At 40.0% G+C, this 26,098-nt stretch overlaps 1 protein-coding gene across 1 annotated transcript in view; it reads left to right on the top strand.

The window, feature by feature from the left end:
• LOC148646745 (NACHT, LRR and PYD domains-containing protein 3-like) overlaps positions 1 to 26,098 on the top strand; it is a 2,700,574-nt gene that overhangs the window by 918,208 nt on the left and 1,756,268 nt on the right. Inside the window, exon 7 of the mRNA XM_088608537.1 lies at positions 9,112 to 9,285. Within this exon, the coding sequence (XP_088464663.1) occupies positions 9,112 to 9,285 (174 nt within the window). The remainder of the gene's footprint in view (positions 1 to 9,111; positions 9,286 to 26,098) is intronic.

Below are 26,098 nucleotides of genomic sequence, written 5' to 3'. Positions count from 1 at the left end.
TAGCTGGTACTGTTGGTATTGTAAGTGGCAAGTAGAGCTCATATTTTAGATTTTGTGTAGTTGCTAGCGTTGAACTGTGTGTTGGATGCACATGAATATATTCATTATATGCCAGCGCACCTCACCGTGCCAGGTCACCACTGCGTCACAACACACAGCTGCCAGTGCACCTCTACATACCCGACCACCACTGCATCACACAGCTGCCAGCGCACCTCACCGTGCCAGGCCACCACTGCGTCACATAGCTGCAAGCGCACCTCACCATGCCAGGCCACCACTGCATCATACAGCTGCCAGGGCACCTCACCGTGTCAGGCCACCACTGCGTAACACCACATAGCTGCCAGCGCACCTCACCATGCCAGGACATCACTGCGTCACAGCACACAGCTGCCAGCGCATGTAACCGTGCCAGGCCACCACTGCGTCACACCACACAGCTGCCAGCGCACTTCACCGTGCCAGGCCACCACTGTGTCACATAGCTGCAAGCGCACCTCACCATGCCAGGCCACCACTGCATCATACAGTTGCCAGGGCACCTCACTGTGTCAGGCCACCACTGCGTAACACCACATAGCTGCCAGCGCACCTCACCATGCCAGGCCATCACTGCGTCACAGCACACAGCTGCCAGCGCATGTAACCGTGCCAGGCCACCACTGCGTCACACCACACAGCTGCCAGCGCACTTCACCGTGCCAGGCCACCACTGCGTCACAGCACACAGCTGCCAGCGCACCTCACAGTGCCAGGCCACCACTGCGTCACACCACACAGCTGCCAGCGCACCTCACCGTGCCAGGCCATCACTGCGTCACACCACACAGCTGCCAGCGCACCTCACCGTGCCAGGCCACCACTGCGTCACACCACACAGCTGCCAGCGCACCTCACCGTGCCAGGCCACCACTGCGTCACACCACACAGCTGCCAGCGCACTTCACCGTGCCAGGCCACCACTGCGTCACACCACACAGCTGCCAGCGCACCTCACGGTGCCAGGCCACCACTGCATCACCCACCTGCCAGCGCACTCACCGTGCCCGGCCACCACTGCATCACACAGCTGCCAGCGCACTTCACCGTGCCAGGCCACAACTGCGCCACACCACACAGCTGTCAGCGCACCTCACCGTGCCAGGCCACCACTGCATCACACAGCTGCCAGCGCACCTCACCGTGCCCGGCCACCACTGCTTCACAACACACAGCTGCCAGTGCACCTCTACATACCCGACCACCACTGCATCACACAGCTGCCAGCGCACCTCACCGTGCCAGGCCACCACTGCGTCACATAGCTGCAAGCGCACCTCACCGTGCCAGGCCACCACTGCATCATACAGCTGCCAGGGCACCTCACCGTGTCAGGCCACCACTGCGTCACACCACATAGCTGCCAGCGCACCTCACCATGCCAGGCCATCACTGAGTCAGAGATTAAATAAAACCTCACTCGCACCAAACAAATTTATATTTCTAAATATCACAACATGATCGAATTTAAGTCATTTTAATAACAATGAATAGTCACCTAGGCGTTACAATATAAACATTTATATTGATTTAAATAACGTTTTGATTTAAATCGCAAATGCGGGTTTAAATATATGTGTTTTTGATTCACAATCAGACAAATGCAACATAAATTGATATCTTTGTCTTCTAAGTATCTTAATAAACTTTCAGCATAACTTTCTCCCCGTTTAGATTTATTTTGGGATCAAACGTGGAAAGATTAGATTGTAATCGTTTTTATTTTTTAAATACATTTTAGAAAAGTGTAATCTATACTAAAAAGCTGTACACCACCTGCTATAAAGATACATATTGTAATACTTTCGGGTTCGGATAGGACAGACACAAGAACTCAGACTTGCGGAGTTAAAGCAAGTTAAAGCCTTGATTTTATATATCACCTTTAAAAGTGGCATCTCAAAGCAAAGTAAATACCCAACACTGATTGTACCCATCTGTCATGCTAATAAAGCAGCTTGAATTGAATTGAGAGAGGGGGGGGGGTATATTTGCTTTGTGTATAAAGTACATTGTGAATGTTTTCACAGCCTTCACTTTGTCGTTTTTATGCCATTTTTTGACCACGCACGGATATTCCTATGTCTGTATCTTCGCAAGGGAATCAGTGCGAATTTTAATACTAATTAAATGACCGCGGGCACTTTCCACCCCCTCTACATTGTCAGAGTAGAACAGACTAACCTTCTAATGAAAGACGGTCCACCCCCCACGGACAGGAAAAGTGCCCACAGGCACTTAAACTTAATATGGTCAGTAACAGTAAACAGTAACATGGTCAGAAGGAGCACGTACAAACGTTTCCAAAATAACCACATGTAAGACTCTGATGCTTAAAATGTTTCGGGAGAAAGTGGAATACTGGTGTGTATTTTTTCTTTAAACTACCAATACCAGCCATATACAGTCTGTAACGTAGGGATTTCTATATGTCTTTATTTAGTGGTTACATAGTGACAAAGGCTAAACCTTTAGCTTCAGTAACGTGTACATATCTCCCCTTTTTATAAAACGACATGGTTGAAAACTGTTCCAGAGCCACTGTTGTTTCATCAGTGAAAAGTACATCATGAAATGCCTCTCCCTGTTCAATCCACTGGAAAAAAGAAAAGGAGCATAAAGCTTCTGATGGTCATAAACGATATTCATTTAGGAGCAGCATCAGAGGTATGTTTTTAACTGCACTGCATTGGAGAGAATACCATAGTGTGTTTTTTTTTTTACTCCCTGGCGGAAACTGGCTTCCAGAAGAATCAGTATGGCTCAGAGATTAAATAAAACTTCACTCACACCAAACAAATGTATATTTTTAAATATCACAACATGATCGAATTTAAGTCATTTTAATAACAATGAATAGTCACCTAGGCGTTACAATATAAACATTTATATTGATTTAAATCGCGTTTAAATCATCTTTATTTAAAACCCATAAATAAAGCTGATACTGTTTAGACTTTTAATTATTTAAAACTGTATTAAAGCAGCACGATACACAATGCAACGTAAATCGCTATCTTTGTCTTCTGTGTAATAATGTTCACCTCTCTGTCCAGCAAATTTACAATAGTAATAATAATGAACTTTATTGTATATTGTATATGGCGCCTTTAAAGGTGGCTCCTCAAAGCGCTTTACAGGTTAAAAACAATACTGTTAGGCTGGGAAAACGATTTTTTTTTAAGAAATACAAAATGAGATATAATGATATGTTGCGGCTTAGACATTAACCAAGAGCATAACAGGTGTACTGTATACACTGCAAGTACAACCCCCCTTTCTGCAGGAGTGCTGGCTGTGACGAATTGAACCGGTTTCACGGGTATTTTCAAAGTAGGAGGCGAGATTTCCAGCGAAAGACACCCCCCCCCCCCTCAAAAACCCAGTAAGTACAGTACTTACTAGTTAAAGGCTAGGCTCCTCAATGAAATCGCTTTAATATGCTCACGCGTTGGTGTAAAAGTCCGGGCGTGGCAAGCTTCTAATTTCAACCCGACTACGGCGAAAGGAACCCTTCTTTCATTAGAAGACAATGAACATATTTTAGCCCTGAATGAATTAATAGCAAACATGGTTTACATAAAAGACATTTTTCCAAGAAAGTTTAGCCTTTGTCACTAATGAAACCACTAAATAAAGACATAAATATAAAAATCTTAAGATTTTTAAAATACATGACTTTGCTAACATTTATTTGAAAATAAAAACAATTACAACCGCCAGGGGAGGGAGAGAACAGGGGAGGGATGTTAGTTTTGCATAAGGGGCGGGGCTATGGAAATTAGGTCTGTTTGGGAATGTGTAGTTACATGTTCTGGCTGTTTGTGAATTATCGTTGTTGAGTATGGAGTGTTGAGGTATTGATTTTGTGTAATGCTTTATGTTGAAAATTGAGGTGGATTTTGTTTATGATAAACAGGATAAACTGGGATGGGAGGAAGGTTTGGTTTTGCATAAGGGGCGGGATTATGATAATTGGAGGACTTTGCGAGAGTAAAATGGTTCGATATTGTAACGCTTACGGCCGACAGGCACTGTGTAAGAGCCGGCGTACCAGAGCAGGTGACGTCACCGCCCTTCCCTGTGATAGCAGGACTACAGCTAGTGGGCTGTGGAGAGATCTCTCTTTAGCTCACGGGGCTAGGTCGCTGTAGAAAGACGCGGAAGTCCTGGGTTCGAGCCCCGGACAGTGTGGGGCCGACCTGATGCGGCAAGGGCGCCCGCCTGAGCCCCCGTTGCGTTACAATATATTTGATTTTGTATTGTGGTTGTTATCTATGTTTTTGGTTGGTTTTATGTTTATATGGTTGTTTTTGTTGGTTGGTTGTTATTATGGTTATTAATAATTCGATCTATAGTTGAAATCTGAGCCTAAATAAAAAGAAAAAGCAAGTGATTAGGTTTATGAGCAATCTAATTACTTATTCGTTTAAAACGCTATATAAAATAAAGTTTATTATTAATTTGCTGGACAGAGCGGTGAACATTATTATGCATAAGACAAAGATAACGATCCTGATCAGTTTAGAAATCTGTATACGCTGTAAGGTTTTTACTTCTTAAACTTTTAAAATACACGTTTTGAATAGAAAGAAATCCTCTTCCTGGTACAGTATGTTTAGCAAACCAGCACGTCTTTTTTCTCCATTCAGAGGGGTGTCAGATGGTGTCAGCCAATCACCATTCTGAAGCCCTACCATAATCTCTGGTATGGGGAGACCCCAGAATTCTGTCCCATAGTTTAGACAGATGATAGATACTTTTATTGATCCCGTGAGGGAAATAAAGTAAATCATTTTCATTTTAGGAAATTATTAAACGCTCGGTTAAAAGCAAAGGTGATTGTCTGTTATAGTGGACATAAAAACAAGAGTTCGCTGGCATTATATCCTGGAAGACACAGACCGGCGCCAGACCCGTAAAATGCCTGATGAACTAGGGATTGGACAGTTTCCAAGTGCTTGTACAATCGATGGAAATGTTCAAATAAATGTGCAAAAGAAATAAACAAAATAATCATTTATTTCTTTATCATATTGGGTAGCTAATGTCCTCTCTTTGCTAGTTAGTGGCTGTGTTTCTGCGTTGGGTAGCAACGGGTGATTGTTCTCAGGCGGAAGATGTAAACAGCTTAATGTTTGTGTTAAATAATTTTTTTTAAATTCAATTAAACGGGCACAGTTAAGACATTAAATATACATATACATACTGTATACAGTACAGTTTGCATACGGTAATATGTTTATGTTACGCAATTAAAAAATAAATAAATAAAAATGAAAAGTCCAGCACCAGCTGGATTCGAACACACAACCTGCCAGTTGGTAGTCACGCACCTAGACCAGTAGGCTACAAGACAGCTCACATGAACAGGCAGGCGAAACAGCCCTACACAGCCCTGCCGCATTACACGGATATAATCACTGTTATTTAATTCTTGAGATACGCGATTCCATATTATATTCCCTTTTAATCAAATTCTAAAAGTATGCTTGTTGACTCCGGTATCACGTTAAAGACTTCGAAGCTTACAATGTTTAGGGAGAAATGGAATACTGGTGTGTATTTTTTTCTTTAAAGTACCAACACCAGCTATATGCTGTATATGTTCCAAAATTAATATCGTTTATGGCCTTCACACGCGTTACAGTATGCTCCTATTCTTTTTATGCTCAGCTACTAAGATTTCCCTTCAGTGGTAAAATTCAATATCTACAACGGGCACAGTAAAGACGTTTCCAGTAAGTCTTTCTACGACAGACCAACGGACCACGAGTGCCCCTGTCGGTCAACCAATCACGTACCGCGGTATTTCGCGTCATCGCGCGTCACGATGCACGACGCCGTAGCCAATTACCTCCGGTACGTGTCTGTACCGCGCACTTTGAATGGCTGCATCTGTAGGTCTCGTGAAAACCGACTGCTGCTAGTTGAGATTTTAATTTTTCCACTTTTCTGTAACTCACTTTTAGCGGGAAAGTCCACATCATACGTTTTGTGTGCAGTTTTGAAATGTTGCTTTTCGCGTAGACGCTAGCATTACAGATTTGAATGCGAAAAAATGCTCCCGTTCCTTGTGGTAACGGTGCATTTTCGGTCTCTTTGTTTCACTGTTTTCGCTCAAATACTCCAACTATAAAATAGGCAATCAAACTTATCAAACTGTTGGCGAATTGATCACAGCAGGTCTGTTTCGCTCCACTATGCACTGTAGTGAATGCGGGGTTAACAAAACTTGTGAAAATCAGGAATTGACTGAGCTGTTTAGTGAATAAGTAAATATTAAAAAAAAACAATTTGTGATTTTTCCAGAATATATCTGAGCAGTTGGTATAATTAGAGGCACATTTGTACCAGACATACTGTACTGTATACTACACCACAGACAATAGAACACACAACACACAAATTACTATGTTTAAGGCCAGTAGCAATATCACTCTGCAACTCACAACTGGCAACCCACTGGAGCTCAGCAGGTGTGAGCCTGGTCAGTACCTGGATGGGAGACCTTCTGTGAAAAACTAAGGTTGCTGCTAGAAGAGGTGTTAGTGGGGCCAACAAGGAGGTGCTTACCCTGTGGTCCATGTGGGTCCTAATGCCCCCAGTATAGTGACGGGGAGACTATACTGTAAACAGGTGCTGTCTTTCGGATAAGACATAATACTGAGGTCCTGACTCTTTGTAGTCATTAAAAATCCCAGGGCGTTTCTTTAAAAGAGTAGGGGTGTAACACCGGTGTCCTGGCCAAATTTCCTTTGGCCCTTACCAATCATGGCTTCCTAATTATCCCCATCTGTGAATTGGATTCATTCCTCTGCTCTTCTCCCCACCGATAGCTGATGTGTGGTGAGCGTTATGGCGCACTATCATCCAGGTGGGACTGCACATTGATTTGTAGTGGAGGGGATCCCCATTACCTGTAATCTAAAGTGCTTTGAATGGAGTGTCCAGAAAAGCACTATATAAGTGTAAGCAATTATTAATTATTATTATAAGGGTGTGTGCTCAAACAAGGTGTTCCAGAGGCCTAACATTCTAATCACCCAGAAAGTACTTCTGACTTCTACTGTGTATTCAACTCTTAAATAATTCCTACAGTGGCAAAATAAGAGATTACCTACCTTCTAAATAAATACAACCTCATTCTCTTCTTCATCGGCTGCAGCCAGTAAATGGCTGTACATCCCTGACTGCCCTGATCCTACTATCCTGGACTCGGATTACACTGATGTATGAGGGCACTGTGAAAAACCCAGGTGCCACAAAATAGATATTATAAATTGGAGATGTCTCTAATTGAAGTTTCTTTTAGCCAGGAAATGCAAGTTCCTTAAAAACACAGAATAGCAAGCTCTCTCTAGCAAGGTTCAAATACATAGCTCCGGTCAGGTTTTGTCTGGATGATCATCCAGACTCTTTTGACAGTGAAGCCCATCTGTATTAATGTTATCTAAATTCTGTTGAAATTTCCAGATGGATCCCAAGCTAAAAGATTTCCCCTGTGGCCGACAAAGTCTTAGGCAGATTTCTAGTTCATATGGACTCGCTCTTGACTTTACGTCTTGTACTTAAAGTTCAGTTTTATGGCTCAGACAAAGTGGATGCAGCCACAGATTGAGAGAGCAGGTCAAATAAATAAAGTGCGTGAATAAAGTTCATGGTCTAACAGCACCTTTTAAATCCAGTGATCACTGCTGGAGATTAATTTTGAAAATACACTGATATCCACAATGGAGAATGGAGACAGAACTGGGCCATTACTCATTTTTTACCAGCAGGCTGCACTGAACCAATGTCACCCAGCTACACCACCTGCTGCACATGGACTTGGGTTGCTGGCACTGTGTGGACTAGATGTGAGCTACACTGGGATGGTATTCACTGCAGTATACAGGCAGATATTCATGTCAGATTCTGTCTGCACTTCCTCTCTGAAGTGTAGGATCATCCCCCTGATGTGTCTCTCTTCCCTAGCCTGCTGGGACCTGTAATAGTCTCATACCTTAGGGGAACGGTCTTTAGCTTCAACAGAGGGGAAAACTCGTGTCAGGCTATGCACTGATCTCAGCTGTCTGCTGATGCACAGCCTGTCCTGGGAAGCCTGTACAGATCACTCTCTAAAGTTGGAAAGGGGAAACGTGCACACCATCACTGTTGTCCATTAATTTGTGTTTGTTTCGGATCCTAAAGGGTCTATCTATTTCTTCTGTACTGAGTGTCTTTAGGTGATGTGTGTGTATGCTGTTTATTGCTTCATATTATTGTTACTTCTGTTATAAACATAAGATCACTTTATTAGCCATACACAATTTCTTGCATTAGGAATTCATCTTTTCACATACCCCAGCTTACTCTACATGAGACACAGACACAGAGAGAAGCTGGGGGTCAGTGTGCAGAGTCAGCCATTGTATACCACCCCTGGAGCAATTGGGGCCTTGCTCAGGGGCCCAACAGAGTAGGATTCTTCTGCTAGCCGTGGAATATGAACCAGTAACCTTCCAGCCATAGGCACAGGCACAGATCCTTAGCACAGTGCCACTGCTCCGACTCATATAACATGTATATTTATACATTGTTATAGTTAAAACCCAGGTGGTTTTTTTAATTCAAATTGTTTATTTTCTTCAAAAGGGAATGCTGTTTTTCTCAGCATATCTACAAATAACAATAAAAAGTCTCCAGTTCACTTACTCCAGTGTTAGACATTTACATTTGGGATTAATAAACCATTTGAAGAATAACAACAACACTGTAACTGATTAAAATAACTATAAGATGACGACATAATAATAAAATATAATAATACATGTGAAGCAATTTTTATTATAGTTAAAAGTGAAAGTCGCCCTTCCTGGCAGTTTCTTCTCATCTTTCGTCTTCCTTCTGGACCCCAAACTTGAAGCAGCTGTTATCTTCATCATCCTCATCCATGGACACATTAGATGGATAATGACATGATGTTGTATATTCCTGCTGAGCTGGTTGTTGGAGTGAAGACTTGGAAAGTAAGATGTGGATGAGCTGTGCAGATGTTCAGCTGTGCTCCTGTCTTTTTGTCTGCAGGATGTGGAACTGTGAACTAACAGAGAGATGTTGTGAAGATCTGGCCTCTGTTCTTCAGTCTCAACACTCCAGTCTGACAGAGCTGGATCTGGGTCTCAATGACCTGGGGGATTCAGGAGGGAAACTGCTGTCTGCAGCTCTGAGGGATCCCAACTGTAAATTAACAACACTGAAGTAAGTGAACACTGGCGATTTCTTTGTTTTTTATTGTTTTATTTAGGTATACTGAGACAGAATATTGCCATTTTCACATGCATTAGAAAAGAAACACCTAGGAAGAACAGAACAAAAAAGAAGGGGGGCACCTAGAAATACAAAAAACTGCTACGCAATCTTATACAAGTTCTTGTTTGTGGCTTCTTTGTTAATATCTCATTACTGAGAGACACGACATGCAACCTTTCACATTTTACCCATCCTTTTTTACACATGTATATGTTGTGGTTCATTTATAATTCTGTGGGTAACATTGTTTATGAGATTTCATTCATAGAGTCCTTCTTCATTTGAACACAAGGTCTGTCCAGCTTTAACCAGTTTCTAGTGATTTATTTCATGGCTGCAGTTCTGACAGTTCTAAACAAGTATCTTTCTGCCTCTGAAGGCCGTTCATCTGGTGTTTGTCCCAGAAGGAAAATGACTCCTAATGAGGATTTTGTTTTATATTTCTTCAAGAATCTTTCCCCAATTTATTTTCATACCAAAAAATGTTTACAATATGCCAGGTTTTCCTTGCAATTCTTCCAACTGTTTGTGCTCCCAAATTTATAATATTTGGCTTGTACTGTAGTTGGTGTTTCTTCCAATATTGAATATGAACTTTTTACTCATATTCTTCCATGAATGTGAATTGGTGGATTTATGCAGATTTGAATGGGTTTTAGAGTCTTCAATTGCTGTGGAAAGGCCAACCTCCTTTTCTCACCTGCGTCTTACTCTTGTATTCCTCCTGTATTTTCTGATATTTTATATACATCTGAAAGGATGTAGCTGTGGAAATAAGTTAGGTATGCAAAATTTACCAATTTGTTAACCTCTCATCTTAGAGTCTCATTTACTTCTTCTCAGCTTTGATTTGTGTCCCCCCAGTGTTTTCTCCTCTCTCTGTGTGCTTTGACCTTGCCTGTTCGTCTTGGACTGATTCCTGTGCTTTGAACCCTGCATGTGTATGTGCTTTGACTCTCCTTCAGACTCTCCCTGGTGTTTTCATCAGTTCCTCTCAGCTCAACCCCTGCCCTTTTGATCTTTCGCCTGCCTGCCCTGCTTGCTTCCAGCAGAAGAAAGCTTGCTTCCAGCAGAAGAATGAAAGTAAATTCTGCAATTTAAATACAGTAATCACATAGAAAATAATTTGTATTGTGAAATAAATAAAGAAATAGTAATTTTGAGGGGTGTAGCAGAGGTAGTTCGGACACGGTGACATCATCGCCCTCCCTGTGCGTAGCAGGGACCTCAGCCGCCTGGGTTGAGGGAGGTCTCTTTCAGCTCATCCGGATGGTTCCCTGTTGCGTTATGCCGGAGACCCGGGTTTGCGCCACTGGTGATTTCTTTGTTTTTCTTGTTTTATGTAGATATTCTGAGACACACAACATTCGCTTTTCACATGCATCAACACCTAGGAAGTACAAAACAAAAAAAGTTCTTCACTTCTTTGTTAATATCTTGACATGCAGTCTTTCCCATTTGCCGAAATTATTTACACATACAGTATGTATATGTTGTTGATAATTCTGTGGGTAATATTCTCCATGGGATTTAATTAATAGAGTCCTTCTTCATTTGAACACAAGGTCTGTCCAGCTTTAACCAGTTTCTAGTGATTTATTTCATGGCTACAGTCCTGACAGTTCTAAAGTAGCTTTTTTATATTTCTTTAAGTACAGTATCTTTCCCCATTTTATTCTCATGCCAAATATGTTTATGATATTCCAGGTGTTCCTGGACATTCTTCCAACAGTTTGTGCCTCCAAATTGATCATATTTAGCTTGCAATCGGTGTTTTTTCCAATATTGAATATGACCTTTCTACTCATTTTCTCTCTGTGAATGTGAATTGGTAGATTTATACAGATTTGTATGGTTTTAGATTCTTCAATTACTGTGGAAGTGGCAACCGCCTTCTCATTTGCATCTTACTCTTTACTTATGTATTCCTCCTTTGATTTCTGATATTGTTCATAAATTTGAAAGGATGTATACAATATACACCACCACACACACATGTAAGCCGAAATTGTACTGTCCCCTCGATAGCCCAGTAAAACTGTAACAGGCATAATAATATTTAATATTTATTAATTAACCATACTATTTTTAACCATACTATTTTTGCACTGTTCCAAGAATTACCTTGCACTGTTTTTGTCCTGTTATATTTTCTCTGTTTGTGGAATTTTGCAAAGTTTTGATTACTTGATTACATGTTATTTATGTTATGTTATTACATGTTACTGTTATTGCTATTGTGTAACTGTCTATTGTCTTATCTTCTGTCCTATTTATATACTGCACCTGGGTGACTAATGAGAAACACTTTTCATTATACTATGCACCTGTGTAGGTTTAATGACAATAAAGTTTAATTGAATTGAATTGAATTGAATGTAGCTGTGGTAGTAAATTAGGTTTGCAAAATTTATTAATGTGTTAACCTCTCATTTTAGAGTCTAAATTACTTCTTCCCAGTTTTGAATTTCCCAGTGTTTTCTCCTCTTTCTCTGTGCTTGACCTTACCTGTTTGACCACATCTTGGACTGATTCCTGTGCTTTGAACCCTGCATGTTAAACGACTCTCCTTCAGACTCTCCCTGGTGCTTTAATCAGTTCCTCTCAGCTCAACCCCTGCCTTATCGATCGTGTCTCTAGTTTTACTTTCTCCTGCCTGCCCTGCTTGCTTCCAGCAGAACAAAGCAAAGCATTATGAAAATAAATTCTGCAATTTAAATACAGTAATCTCAAGAATTTGTATTGTGAAAAAAATCAAGAAAGAAATAGTAATTTTGAGGGGTTTATAGAAATAGTGTAGCAGAGCTAGTTTGGACACGGTGACGTCATCACCCTCCCTGTGCGTAGCAGGGACCTCAGCCATCTGGGCTGAGAGAGGTCTCCTTTAGCTCATGTGGATGGTTCACTGTTGTGTTATGCTGGTGACCCGTGTTCGTGCCCCAGGTGTTGCGGGATGAACCGGTGGGGTAGAGCAGCGGGGGACACTAACCTTTGTGGAACTGCGACGGTCACAATAGCATGGGACCCTGACTTTAAACCACATAAAATAGACGTTTTAGTAATGGTCATTGAGAGGCATTAGGAAGGTCTAGAACAAGACAGAAATCCTGGAAGTACCTTCATTCTTGCTGTCTTCATCCTTCTCAAGAATGAGACAGGCAGCAGTTTCCATCTATTGAAGTCTTGCTTGAGCTGATTTTCTAGCACCTCTTAATTATATTTTAATGTGTTCTCTAGGTTTCTGGGTATTGCAGTTGCTCAACATCTTATCTTATCCCAATCCTATTGTAAATTAAATTTAATTTTGACCTCCAGGTAATATAGATTCCCCAATAACATTGCTTCAGAATTAATCCCTATTCTGAAAAGTTGCTGTAGTCTGTGATTACATCTGTGAGAACAGGAAAAGATGTTGAATTTCTGCTGTACATACTAACACCATCTTTATAAAGAGCCTGACTGTGTGTTCTCCTGCTATATCACCTCCCTCTGTATTGTTCTGTAGACGTACACTCTGAGAGAATAAATCAGTGGTGACAAGAATCTCCTTGTTTTGTTCCCTGTATGAATTAAAGGTGTCTGACAGAATACCATCAACCTGTTCCTGTGCATTTGGTTGCTTTTACATTGCATGTAGCCAAACAATAAAACCATTATGAAAATCCTACAAGTTTCAAATACAAAAGGCTGTAGTACCCTGTCAAATGCCTTATCTGGACCCAGAATGTATTCATTTCAGTTTTTATTATTTGTGTTTTAGGATACAGTTTAGTTAAGCGTGATAAGACTACCAGCCAAATAGTCATTTTCCACCTGGAATGCTGTCTTCTCAGATATTTTATAAAACCTCTAGAATTCAAAAAGTGATTATGTAGTAGAAGTATACAGTCTATAATAGAAGCCTGCGCTGGGTCAGCAAGGAGCTTTACATCCCGGGCTGACCTGATGTGTGGGGATACTGACTTCCTGGGAAAGCCTGTACAGATTTCTCTCTGTGACACAGTGGAGAACAATTAATGCTCTACCGCTGGTCACCACTAGGGGGCAAAGATACCATCAATTACAGCCCTCTAACTTTCAGCCCAGACAGCTGTGCATACTTTTTTTTTTCATCTGAACCACTGACATCTCTAATTGAGAGCCCTGCATTAAAAGTTTAAGTGGCTGATTAAATTGTTCGTCATAGAACCGCGTCGAAAGCTTAATAAGCAAAGGCGCACAACTTTCTCTCTCTAACTTGAATTTTTGTTCTTATTTCGACAGAGCTTTATCAATCATTCCTAAAATATTTAAACCAATATTTCACCCACGTATTAATTCAACACAGGCACTTTGTCTTCTTCGGAGATATCAGACAGTTAGCCGGTGGACCCCACACTCCCAAACACCCAGCATTGTCCAAAGCTGACAACTCACAGTGGGGAGTCTTGTGCGCTACCATTGTTGTCAAGTAGTTTGTGTCTGTTTTAGATCCAGCAGAGTCTGTCTGTCCCTTCTGTAATCCTGTGTGAATTTATGTAAACAGTTTTAATATGGATTTTTTGTTGTTTTAGTACAGTACAGTATGTGAATATAATGTTAATGTAAACATGTTCAGGTGAAATGCAAGTTACATTGTAGTTCAACCAGGATAAATAAACATGTATTGTGCTCATTGAATTGGAGGGGCTCCGAGGCTATGTGACCCGAGAGAAAAAAAAGAGTGTGCGTATCTCGTCAGCACTGTGGAGAGATCCGGAGTATACGGAACGGCTAGTGAGCTTGGAGGGGTGAGTTTAAATGTAATGAACAAGTGGAGGAAAAGAGGAGAGATTATCCAGAAAAGAGAGAAACAGAAGGGACTGGATTGGGATTGATAAAACGTCCGGAGAGGTTGAACATCATGCAAGGTATCCATCCACTTATTTCAAAACATTCGGGATCTGTGGAGCGCAGTGAAGATGCAGCAAGTTTCTCGATCATCAGAGGCTGCGAGTAAACCTGATGATTTACAGCTGAGAACAGTGCACACAGGATACACATTTTTCTCGCTTGATTTATTGTAGTGAGGACTCAATCTATTTTCCTTTAGACAAGCGTACCAATGATTTTTTTTCTTTTGGTTTAAGAGACTCAGTGAATACCTTAAATTTAAATTACAGAAAGTAAGGAGGTTATTTGTTGGTTGTAATAAACTGCACGGTAAAGTGAAAAACTGGGCACACAAACCTTCTGAAGTCATCTTGTGATCATTGTTAGAATTACAGTTGAAATTCCTGAAAAGCCTAATATCTTCACAGATTGATTCATGGCTGTTTCAGGAGGAGCCACTGCCAAATTAAAAGTTTAATTTTTTGTGCAATTGACTGAAGTGGGCCACAACATCGGTCAAATTAACAACTTAGGTCATCCCATATCATATATACTGCATGAATTTAATGTTATACTTCTGGTTATAGTTACACTTCCTTGCAGCGAAACAGGTTCACTTTCACTGCTACAATACCTGCTCCCTGACTCCCATGATGAGTCTCTTCTCTAACCTTAGTCTGGCCTTCAGTAGCCCTGCTGTTGTGTTCAAGGTGAGTTATGTCAGGAAGAAGAGAATTGTATCCAGTGCACTTTCTGCTGGGCCAGACCCAACTCCTCTTCTACAAGGGCAGGATAAACACAGTCTCAGGTGGAGGGTCTGTAGAGTGTTTGAGGGGTTGGTGAAGATCAGGATCTCTCTTGAATTCCTCTAGTAGGCTGGGCAAACATTTAAAGTGAAAATTCTTCCACGAGGAGGGTACCTTTAAAGCGGAGATGGCTCCAAATATTTTTGGTGCTCCCTCTCTTTTAAGCCCTGGCCAAATACGAAGCCAGTACATACAGTTAAAATTCAAACTGAACTAAGAACTTCACATCCCATTTAAAATGGTGGCGCTTGTGATCTTTGAGTTTAGTCAATGAAACAGAGAGAAAAATCAGTCACATGACTTTGGGCCTGAGTTTGGGAAGCTTAACCTATCAGCAACAAAGTGAAATTTACACGAAATGGTATCTCAAACTGTTAGTTACATGACTCTGTATGTCACTTAAGCCACTCCTATTTGGATTTGTAGTTATGGAGGCAGGAAGACGACCCACCTTCCCTCTGGCTGCCTGACTTGTTGCCATCTTTTACCATTCTGTGTCCGAATCGCAGTGGGTGAGAGAGAGTAAGGAGAAACACAGACAGAAAAAAAAGTGAATCCCAGTTACAATACAAATACATATTTGTGGTAAAGGAGAGTAAAACATCAGTATTTACTGTTAGCAATTAGATAAGATTTACAGTTGAAATTTGAGCCTAAATATAAGTTAAAACCTCAACATACAGAGTAATGTTGGAAATGCACAATTTTTCTGGAGCAGAAATACAGATGCAGCCATAAAAACAAGCAGGCGATACCGCATTATTTTGAGGTGCACTTGACACGGTATACCGCAAGTTACGGTATTAATACCGTATATTCTCGCATAGATCCACATGATACCGCATGATAACGCAGGTAAAATAATAGTAGCCGGAATTTCCGCAAGGTGGAGCTAATAAAGGTCAACCTCTCATGTTTGAGCTGTCGCCATCAAAGTCTTTACCGAAGATATTACTAATAGTATTTATAATGAATGACCTTGGACAAGCTGTAAACTCAAAGTATTGCCCTGGTCCACATTCTTTTTTTCATTGACCGTCTTTGTAAAAGTAACACCACAGCATTTCGTTGATCCAATCACACATTTGTTTCCAATCATGCAAAGTACAGTTGTCATAATCTCCTCCTTGCAGAGTTTAGAGGCGTAGATAGAAGATTACAATAACGATGGCACAGCCACAATTGCAAAGATGTGCAATGGTGTTTATTATGAGGAACTATGTTCCCAAAGTCCACACCCAAAAAAACAAAGTGAAAATCACAAACTAACAAAAAAAAACAACACAAAGCTATAATACAAAATAGATACATTAATTACTGTACAAAAACCACTAGATTGTTGCAGGCAGCTCCAATTCTACCCCCACAATCCACCTTCTCCTAACTCCCCTCTCCTAACTTGAAGAGCTCCTTTTCTAGGTTAAACTCCTCCCCCTAGAATATTCCACTATAAAGCACAAAAAATAATTTGACAAAATAATAATCAGAATTCTGATATACACATTTCTACATCAAATATACAACTAAACAATGAATATATTGTTACCAAAAATACAATATCATACTCCATTTCATACATAACTGTTATTTTAGAAAATACTAGCCCCTTTTAGCGGTACCTTCATACAAATCAATCCACGCATGCGCAATCCTGAAACAGGCACTACTAAGCCAGCCCCTGTTGCCATGCCAAAATTTGGGTCCTACAGGTTTGCGGGAGAAACCATTATACCGATGAGAAATCCAAACAGTTTATTTGAGATGCGTGAGTTGATTACCGATTCAGTTCATTTCACTTCTAAAACAAGTGTTTGGTTTGAGTTAATGATTAATTTTGACAATAAGGGAACAAGCTTACTTTACTCTGTGTGTGCACCCACAGAGCAAGCAAAGCTATCCCCTAATTCCAGACTAGTTTGTTTTTGTAGGAAACCAGTGTTATCGCCTTTGTTTTGATAGTGGAATGTTTGCATACGTGTGTGTATGTGTTCATGTGGCTACCTCTCGAGTGCCAGGCGATCTGGAAACGGAGTCTCCAGTCACAACAGTAATTTTTGAGAATCTCCGATTCACCATGCCTTTCACATGCTCATAAAAGATATTGATTTAGGAACATAAACATATTACTGTATGCAAAACTGTACTGTATACAGTATGTATATGTATATTTAATGTCTTAACTGTGCCCGTTTTAGTATTGAATATATGGAATTTTACCACTGAAGGGAAATCTTAGTAGCTGAGCATAAAAAGAATAGGAGCATAACGCGTGTGAAGGCCATAAATAATATTGATTTTGGAACATAAACATACAGAATTACACTTTATGGCTGATCTCAGTACTTTAAAGAAAAAATACAGTCCAGTATTCCATTTCTCCCTAAACGTTTTAAGCATGAAGTCTTTATGTGAAATAACGTGTATAAAAAGTGGTAGTTTTAAGTTTTTCTGTGAATACGCTCAATACGGGAGTCAACAAGCATTCTTTTAGAATTTGATTAATAGGGAATATAATATGGAATTACGTACCTAAAGAAATTGATAACGATATAATTATATACACAAGAATAGTATACGCTGTACAATGTCTGTTGATACTGTTTGTGTAGGGCTGTTTCACCACTTCTCATGTGACCTAGCGGGTGGTACTGTGGTCTAGGTGCCCTACTAGATTTGTTCAAATCCAGCCAGCGCCGTGACTTTTATTTTAACAAACATTTCTTTGAAAAAATAGAATAGCAATATTATGGACAATTAATTGACAATAAATATAGAAAAGCACATATTAAACTTGGGAAATTTGGTTTCTGTCAAAGCGATCTGTCAAAGCGCAATGAAACCTATTACTTGATTCTTATGGACTCATTCTTACGCCTGGTCCTGCCAGGGAGTAAAAAAAAACATGCAATCGCGTATCTAAAGAAGTAACAGTATACTGTAACTATGTTCATGCACAAACACAAACCCATAAATAAAGCTGATACTGTTTAGATTTTAATTATTTTAAACTGTATTACAGCAGCGCAATGCACAATGCAACGTAAATCGCTACCTTGATCTTATGCAGCTGTTTCACTGTTTTAAATGAATAAGAAATTAGATTGCTCATAAATCTAATCACTTATTCTACATAAACACAGCGTAATTGCTCTCTGAAAATGCGCTTTTTTTTTTTTGTTTTGGAGACCTTGATCGAAACTGATTTGAGATGTCAGAACGGATTTATTTTCTGTATATTTCTGTGTGCGCATTTCCTACATTGCTTCGTTTGTTGAGATTTTAACTTTATGTTTAGGCTCAGAATTTCAACTTTAAATCGTACACTAATTATTAGCAGTAAATACTGGTGTTTTGCTCCCTCTTACCACAAAATATATATGTATTGTAGCTGGAATTAACTTTTTTTCGTACGTGTCTCTACCTACTGCGACTCGAACACGGAATGGTTAAAGATGGCGACAAGTCAGGCACCCAGAGGTGGGGGGGCGTCTTTCCACCTCCATAACTAAAATGCCAAATAGGAGGGCGCAGCACGGTTTTCATCACTCTCTGCGGGAGTGCTGGCTGTGACAAATTAAACCGGTTTCACAGGTATTTTCAAAGTAGAAGGGGGCGAGTCTTCCAGCGATTGCAGATCAGATTCCCTTCTCCCCACAGAAAGACAAATGTTTTCACTGCTTATTAGTCACTATTCACCGCGCGGCGAGCAGCTCCAATTTCTGGCGTAATCGATAAATACTGTATATTTAGCTGAAAAGCTGTACAACACAATAATTTCGTTACCTTAGGAGGTTTCGTGAAAAAGCTACAGGCGTGCCAATTGCAATCGTTTTTATTTTTAAATACATTTGAGCAAAGTCATGTACCATAAAAGTATGGTAATTAAAAACCATTAATACTTTCGCTTGGGTTTAAATAAAGTCGATGTTTTCTCTTTTGGCTAGACTTGACTATTTAGCCATGAGATATACAATAGATTGTCATTAAACAACCCTGTGTTTATTAATCTTCCTTGTTATGCACAGTGGGAATGATAATATAATGAAAATTAATTTAATCACAGAGTGCTCACAAGCTGATTCTCTCCAGACACAGCTGTATGAGCTCCACCAGTCAGGACAGGAGGCTCTACTGTACACAGAGAGGAGCGGGAGGGGGGAACAAGCTGTCCAGCCATGTGGAATGCTACAGAACTTTAAACAGACAATACACACTAGCCAAATATTTGATCAAGATATCCAGACACAGCTGGATGAGCTTCACCAGTCAAGACAGGCAAATAAGACACTCTACAGACATTCACAACAGCCACATATCATTTGCACATATAATTAAATTATTACTTGTTTTTCAGGAAGTTAAAAAAACACACATTACTTATCCAGTCTCTCGAAATAAAATTATTTTTCAAGCAATGTAATGCAAGATGCTTTCTAACGTCGGGCAATGTGTTTTTTTTTAATCTAACATTGATAGATTAAAAAATCATTCCTTATAGAAATTATTTACCTGCATAAATTTATAAAGGTTGTATTTTCACACAGTGAAGAGGTCTTTTTTAGTTAAACAGTAGTTGTGCAAGCTTTGGTGAGTGTATCTTTTTGGATGAGTTTCAAAGGACAATCACAGCTGTATGAGCTGAACCGGTCAGGACAGGAGGCTCTACTGTACACAGAGAGGGGCGGGAGGGGGGAACAAGCTGATACCCTGGCCTGTGTCTCCAGACACAGCTGGATGAGCTCCACCAGTCAGGACAGGCAAATAAGATACACTCTACAGACATTCACAACAGCGACATATCATAAAACATTTGCACTTATTGTTAAAGTATTACTTGTTTTTCAGGAAGTTAAAAAACACTTGAATTACTTATCCAGTCTCTCTAAATAAAATTATTATTCAAGCAATGTTACTAATGTCGGGCAATGTGTTTTTTTTCTATCTAACATTGACAGCCACATCTTAAATCTTGTCAGTCGGCTCTTTTTTCTCTATTTGAATTGTGGTGATTCAAATAATTTGGGATAACAAGTGGTCTCAAAGTCACCGAGCTCACAGAGTTTCAACAACAGATGACAACTTCCTCAGTCTTCCTAAAATTGTTAGACGGGGTGGGGGGCACTCGGGAATGCGAGTTAGATTATGAATGAATAAAAACATTTTATTAAAAACACGTTTGCGTTTGTTTGGGAGCTATATTATGTATTTTTCATATACAAGATATAATGGTGTGTTCCTGCTTACACATTGCACGACTTTAAAAGCTATAAAAACAGGTTTCGATTTGTGTCTTTTTCACATTATCTGGCGAGCTTTGTTTTGTCAAAGAACCAGAGATCATCTCGCTTTCAAAGGACAGCACAGACTTTCTAAAGTCCGCAAATGTATTAGCAAGGGTTAATTGCACTATGGACCACACATAGAAATGTAAAAAAGTCTTCTTTATGTGTGAGGGCAGGAGTGGATCGCAGCAGGCATGCACAGCAAATAACAAGGAAACAAAGAACAGGGCAGGTGAGATGAGTATCCAAACAGCGAGTGATCAGAAAAAGGAAACAATTGTTATGCCTGGCTTTTCGACGCAATTTTTTTTTAACTTGCTAATGTTATGGAGGCGGAAAGATGCACCCCCCACCTCTGAGTGCCTGACTTGTCGCCATCTTTAACCATTCCATGTTCGAGTCGCAGTAGGTAGAGACACGTTTTCAACCATGTCATTTTGTAAAAAGGGGAGATATGTGGACAAGCCAAAGCCCAAACATCCACTGAAGGTTCACGTCTCAATTTTCAATTTTCAAAGGAATTATGGATCATGAATTCTTCGAGGAAGTCTTGGTGAAACAGCATGCCACCCCATATATCAGGGAGCACTTTGGATCAAGGCACTGTCTCTTTCAAGACAACGATCCGAAACACACAGCAGCAAGGGCGAGGCTTATAGCAGAAGGAGTGAACTGGGTGAAAACTCCAGCCGAATCCCCAGATTTAAATCCGATAGAGATGGTTTGGCATTCGCTGAAAGACTATGTTCAGAAAACTGCTAAACCCAGCACAAAGCAAGAACTGATCAATGCAATCTACAAATTCTGGGAGGAAGAACTGACCGAACAAAATTGCAACAATTTTATTAACCGGCTGTTTTGTGTTCTTCCTACGATTGTTGAGCGGGGCGGGGGGCATTCGGGAATGTGAGTCTGATTAAGAATGAATAAAATAATTTTATTAAAGACGCGTTTGCGTTTGTCTGGGAGCTGACAAAGTAAAAAACAATTACTTTTTGACAATGAAAAACTGTCTCTCTCTCTCTCTCTCTCTCTCTCTCTCTCTCTCTCTCTCTCTCTCTCTCTCTGCTGGCATTTGTAATCATTTTTATTTTTAAATACATTTTAGCAAAGTCATGTACCATAAAAGTATGGTAATTAAAAACCATTAATACATTTGCTGGACAGAGAGGTGAACATTATTACGCAGAAGACAAAGGTAGCGATTTACGTCGCATTGTGCATTATGCTGCTGTAATACAGTTTAAAATAATTAAAAGTCTAAACAGTATCAGCTTTATTTATAGGTTGTAATTTAAAAAAAGTCAAAAACCGCACTCAAAATGCAATTTAGAGCTTTCTGGCAAGAGACACCCAAACTAATAATGTAACATGCTACTGTTTGTGCATGAACATAGTTATACTGTTATTTCTTTAGATACGCGATTGCATGTTTTTTTTTAAATCCCTGGTGGGACCGGGTGTCCATAAGAATCAAGTAATAGGTTTCATTGCGCTTTGACAGATCGTCTTTAAATCAATTGCTGATTTAAAGATTGACAGTAAATGTTTATATTGTAACGCATACTGTACAGCCTCCATTTCTCTATAAAAATCTAAAAGATCGTTTGCACAGCCTAAGAGGGGGGGTCTGCTCTCAGTGACAGCTGACAATCGTCCATACACTCAAGTGAAAAAATTAATAACGCCAATGTAAATGTCGTATTTAAAATTTACAACTATTCATTGTTATTAAAAAATGACTTAAATTCGAACATGTTGTGATATTTAGAAATATAAAAAGTCAATTAATTGTCCATAACATTGCTATTTTTTTTTTAAAGAAATGTTTGTTAAAAGAAAAGTCGTGGCTCCGGCTGGAGAACACCCAACCTGTGGTTTATAAGTCAGGCACCTAGACCACAGTACCACCTGCAAGGTCGCATGAGGAGTGGTGAAACAGCCCTACACAAACAGTATCAACAGACATTGTACAGCGTGTACTATTGTGTTATAGTACATTAATATAATTATATTGTTATTAATTTCTTTAGATACACAATTCCATATTATATTCCCTATTAATCAAATTCTTAAAGTATGCTTGTTGGCTCCGGTATCGAGCGTATTCACAGAAAAGCTTAAAACTACCACTTTTTATACACATGTTAGTTAAAGACTTCGATGCTTAAAATGCTTAGGGAGAAATAGAATACAGGTGTGTATTTTTTCTTTAAAGTACTGAGACCAGCCATTTACTGTAATACTGTGTTTATTTTCCAAAGTTAATATTGTTTATGGCCTTCACACGCGTTATGCTCCTATTCTTTTTATGCTCAGCTACTAAGATTTCCCTTCAGTGGTAAAATTCCATATAAATATTCAATACTTAAACGGGCACAGTAAAGACATTTAAATCTTTCTACAACCGACCAACGCACCATGAGTGCCCCTGTCGGTCAACCAATCACGTACCGCGGTATAACACATGATGGCATAGCCAATTACCAGCGGTACGTGTCTGTGCCGCGCACTTTGAATGGCTGCATCTGTACCAATAGAAAATAAATGGGTTTTGACGTCATCAATCAGTATCGATCAAGGTCTCCAAAACAAACAAGAAACAAGACGCTGGTGCATTTTGGATCATTGTCCTGCTGCAGAACCCAAGTGCGCTTCAGCTTGAGGTCACGAACAGATGGCCGGACATTCTCCTTCAGGATTTTTTGGTAGACAGTAGAATTCATGGCTCCATTTACCACAGCAAGTCTTCCAGGTCCTGAAGCAGCAAAACAGCCCCAGACCATCACACTACCACCACCATATTTTACTGTTGGTATGATGTTCCTTTTCTGAAATGCTGTGTTACTTTTATGCCAGATGTAATGGGACACACACCTTCCAAAAAGTTCAACTTTTGTCTCGTCAGTCCACAGAGTATTTTCCCAAAAGTCTTGGGGATCATCAAGATGTTTTCTGGCAAAACCGAGACGAGCCTTTTTGTTCTTTTTGCTCAGCAGTGGTTTTAGTCTTGGAACTCTGCCATGCAGGCCATTTTTGCCCAGTCTCTTTCTTATGGTGGAGTCATGAACACTGACCTTAACTGAGGCAAGTGAAGCCTGCAGTTCTTTGGATGTTGTTGTGGGGTTTTTTGTGACCTCTTGGATGAGTCGTCGCTGCGCTCTTGGGGTAATTTTGGTCGGCCGGCCACTCCTGGGAAGGTTCACCACTCTTCCATGTTTTCGCCATTTGTGGATAATGGCTCTCACTATGGTTCGCTGGAGTCCCAAAACTTAAGAAATGGCTTTATAACCTTTTCCAGACTGATAAATCTCAATTACTCTGTTTCTCATTTGTTCCTGAATTTCTTTGGATTGCAGCATGATGTCTAGCTTTTGAGGATCTTTTGGTCTACTTCACTTTGTCAGGCAGTTCCTATTTAAGTGACCTCTTGATTGAGAACAGGTGTGGCAGTAATCAGGCCTGGGTGTGGCTAGAGAAATTGAACTCAGCTTTCCAAAGATGTGATAAACCACAGTTGATTTATGTTTTAACAGGGGGGACAATCACTTTTTCACACAGGCCCATGTAGGTTTGGATTTTTTCCCCTTAATAATAAAAACCATTCATTTAAAAACTGCATTTTGTGTTTACTTGTGTTATCTTTGTCTAATATTTCAATTTGTTTGATGATCTGAAACATTTCAGTGTGACAAACATGCAAAAAAATAAGAAATCAGAACACTTTTTCACACCACTGTATGAGAAAGACAAGCAGTTAGAAGTGCTACCGAAGTTAGAAAATGAAGCAGATACAGACACTAAAAAACAGCCTTTCTAAAAAGAAAGGTTTTGAGGTTAGATTGAAATGCACTCAGGGTGGGTGACTCTGATATCACTGGGGATACAAAAGGCCCTGTCACCCACAGAATGTAGATGTTCTTGAGGTCAGCTACAAGACCAGAGTCAGAGGGACAAAGGTTGCAAGGTGGGGAGTAGACAGGTAATAAGCCAGACAGGTACTGAATGAGGATGAGGATTTTGAAGTTGACTCGAAACCTGATAGGAAGCCAGTGCAAGGACTCGAAGACAGGCGTAATGCAATTGCTTGCTTGCGACCTGATCAGGATTTTCGCAGTCAAATTCTAAACATATTGGAGATTGCTCAGTGTGGATTTAATTACCCCAGTGAGCAGGATGTGCAGTAATCAATTCTAGAAAAAGAAGCCCTTTTGGTTTCTCTAGTTCCTTTAAAAGAAACTAAATCGGTGTGATGTTCCACAATGCAGCTTTTTTTAATGCTATACATGGCCGGTATTTAAATATGATGTTTGTAATTTAAACACATTAATACAAGCAGTTTTTGAGGATTTAGGTTAGGCTGACTTATTGCAGGGCACAAAGCATTAGGAGTTATGTTCAGGCTAGTAACAGCGTGTCTGAAGAGCTCTTGCAAAAAAGACAACATACTGTATGCAAAATAACAGCATACAGGTATATTAGAAATGAATGCAAGGTATATGGATATTCAAGGTATGGCTAGAATAAGAGATGCCAGACACTGAAGGAGAAGGATGGAAAGGTTGAAAAAGAAGCAAAGGAGGATGTACAAACAATCTACTAGCAGTAGAATTAAGAAAGTAAGAGGAGCTTGAAACAGTGAGAAAGAAAGAAATGGACAACAGAGAAGCTGGAATGTTGACCTGAAACTTCCTGTAGGAACAGTATAGTTAAAATGAAGAATGAAGAGGAGTTAGGACAGGGATGAAAATGACAATGGGATTTTCACTTTCTCAAAGTAGTAGAAAATGATTAATCTAGAATAACTGAAAGTGTTATCTGTAGGCTGCAAAAAATGGCAGGTACAGTAAAATTAGACAAAGATAGTTTGCTACCATGTAGTAGATGAACAGACACAGGTTAAAAGTAAGTTCTCATGGAGTATGTTAAGACTAGGGATGTACAGGTAGGTAGGAAAAAGGTAATTTGGGGAAAGTTGAGGAATACACTGATAACCAGGACACTTCCTTAGAGGGTTAGGCATACTTTTGACAAATGCACAGGAGATGTTACAGACTGCAGAAGAAGATGATAAAGTTAACAGACTCACTGAATATCCACTGTTGAATGTTTACATAGATTCTGAAATTAGGATTGTATTTTAGATTTTGTGAAATTGCTAGCATTCATCTGTGTGTTGGATGCACATAAAATGAAGGAATGGGCAAACAGCTGATGCTGATCCAGAGTCAGCATCTGAAGATATTTATATTTACAGGGAATTTATTTGCAGGCTAGGTATGGATACTGATGTGCCAGAGAAGTGGAAAAGCTGTTTTGTTAAACCAGCACTATAAAATAATTTATCCTGTGAGATCCTGCCATCTCATAGTGGGTTTAATCACTGTGTTTTGTTACACAATTCCTTTAGTTCCATCCATTTTCTAATCTCTTTATCCAGTACAGGGGAGCTGGAGCCTATCCTAGCAAACAATGGACATTAGGCAGAATACACCCAGAATACATCACAGGGCAGACAAACACACACACCAGGGCCAGTATTCCCATAAGCCAATTAACTGACCAGTATGTAGGTACAGTACCCGTAGAGTACCTGGAGAAAACCCACTTAAACCCAGAGTGAACATGCAAACCCCACACATACTGTACTCCAGGAATTGAACCTGGGGCCCCAGCACTGCAGGACAGCAATGCTAACCACTGTGCCACCATTAGAAATGCATGGATAGCTTAGTTATCTTTCTAGTTCAAAGGTTTCCATGCATCATTTAATTTTGAAAGCCACTGAGACATCTGGTGCTACTGTTGTATTTATGAAAAAAA

The sequence above is a fragment of the Lepisosteus platostomus genome, chromosome 16 (assembly GCF_059453375.1).
Source record: "Lepisosteus platostomus isolate fLepPlt1 chromosome 16, fLepPlt1.hap1, whole genome shotgun sequence".
NCBI lineage: Eukaryota > Metazoa > Chordata > Actinopteri > Semionotiformes > Lepisosteidae > Lepisosteus > Lepisosteus platostomus.
The sequence above is the reverse complement of the archived record's forward strand: the minus strand, read 5'-3'. Positions and strand labels throughout refer to the sequence as shown.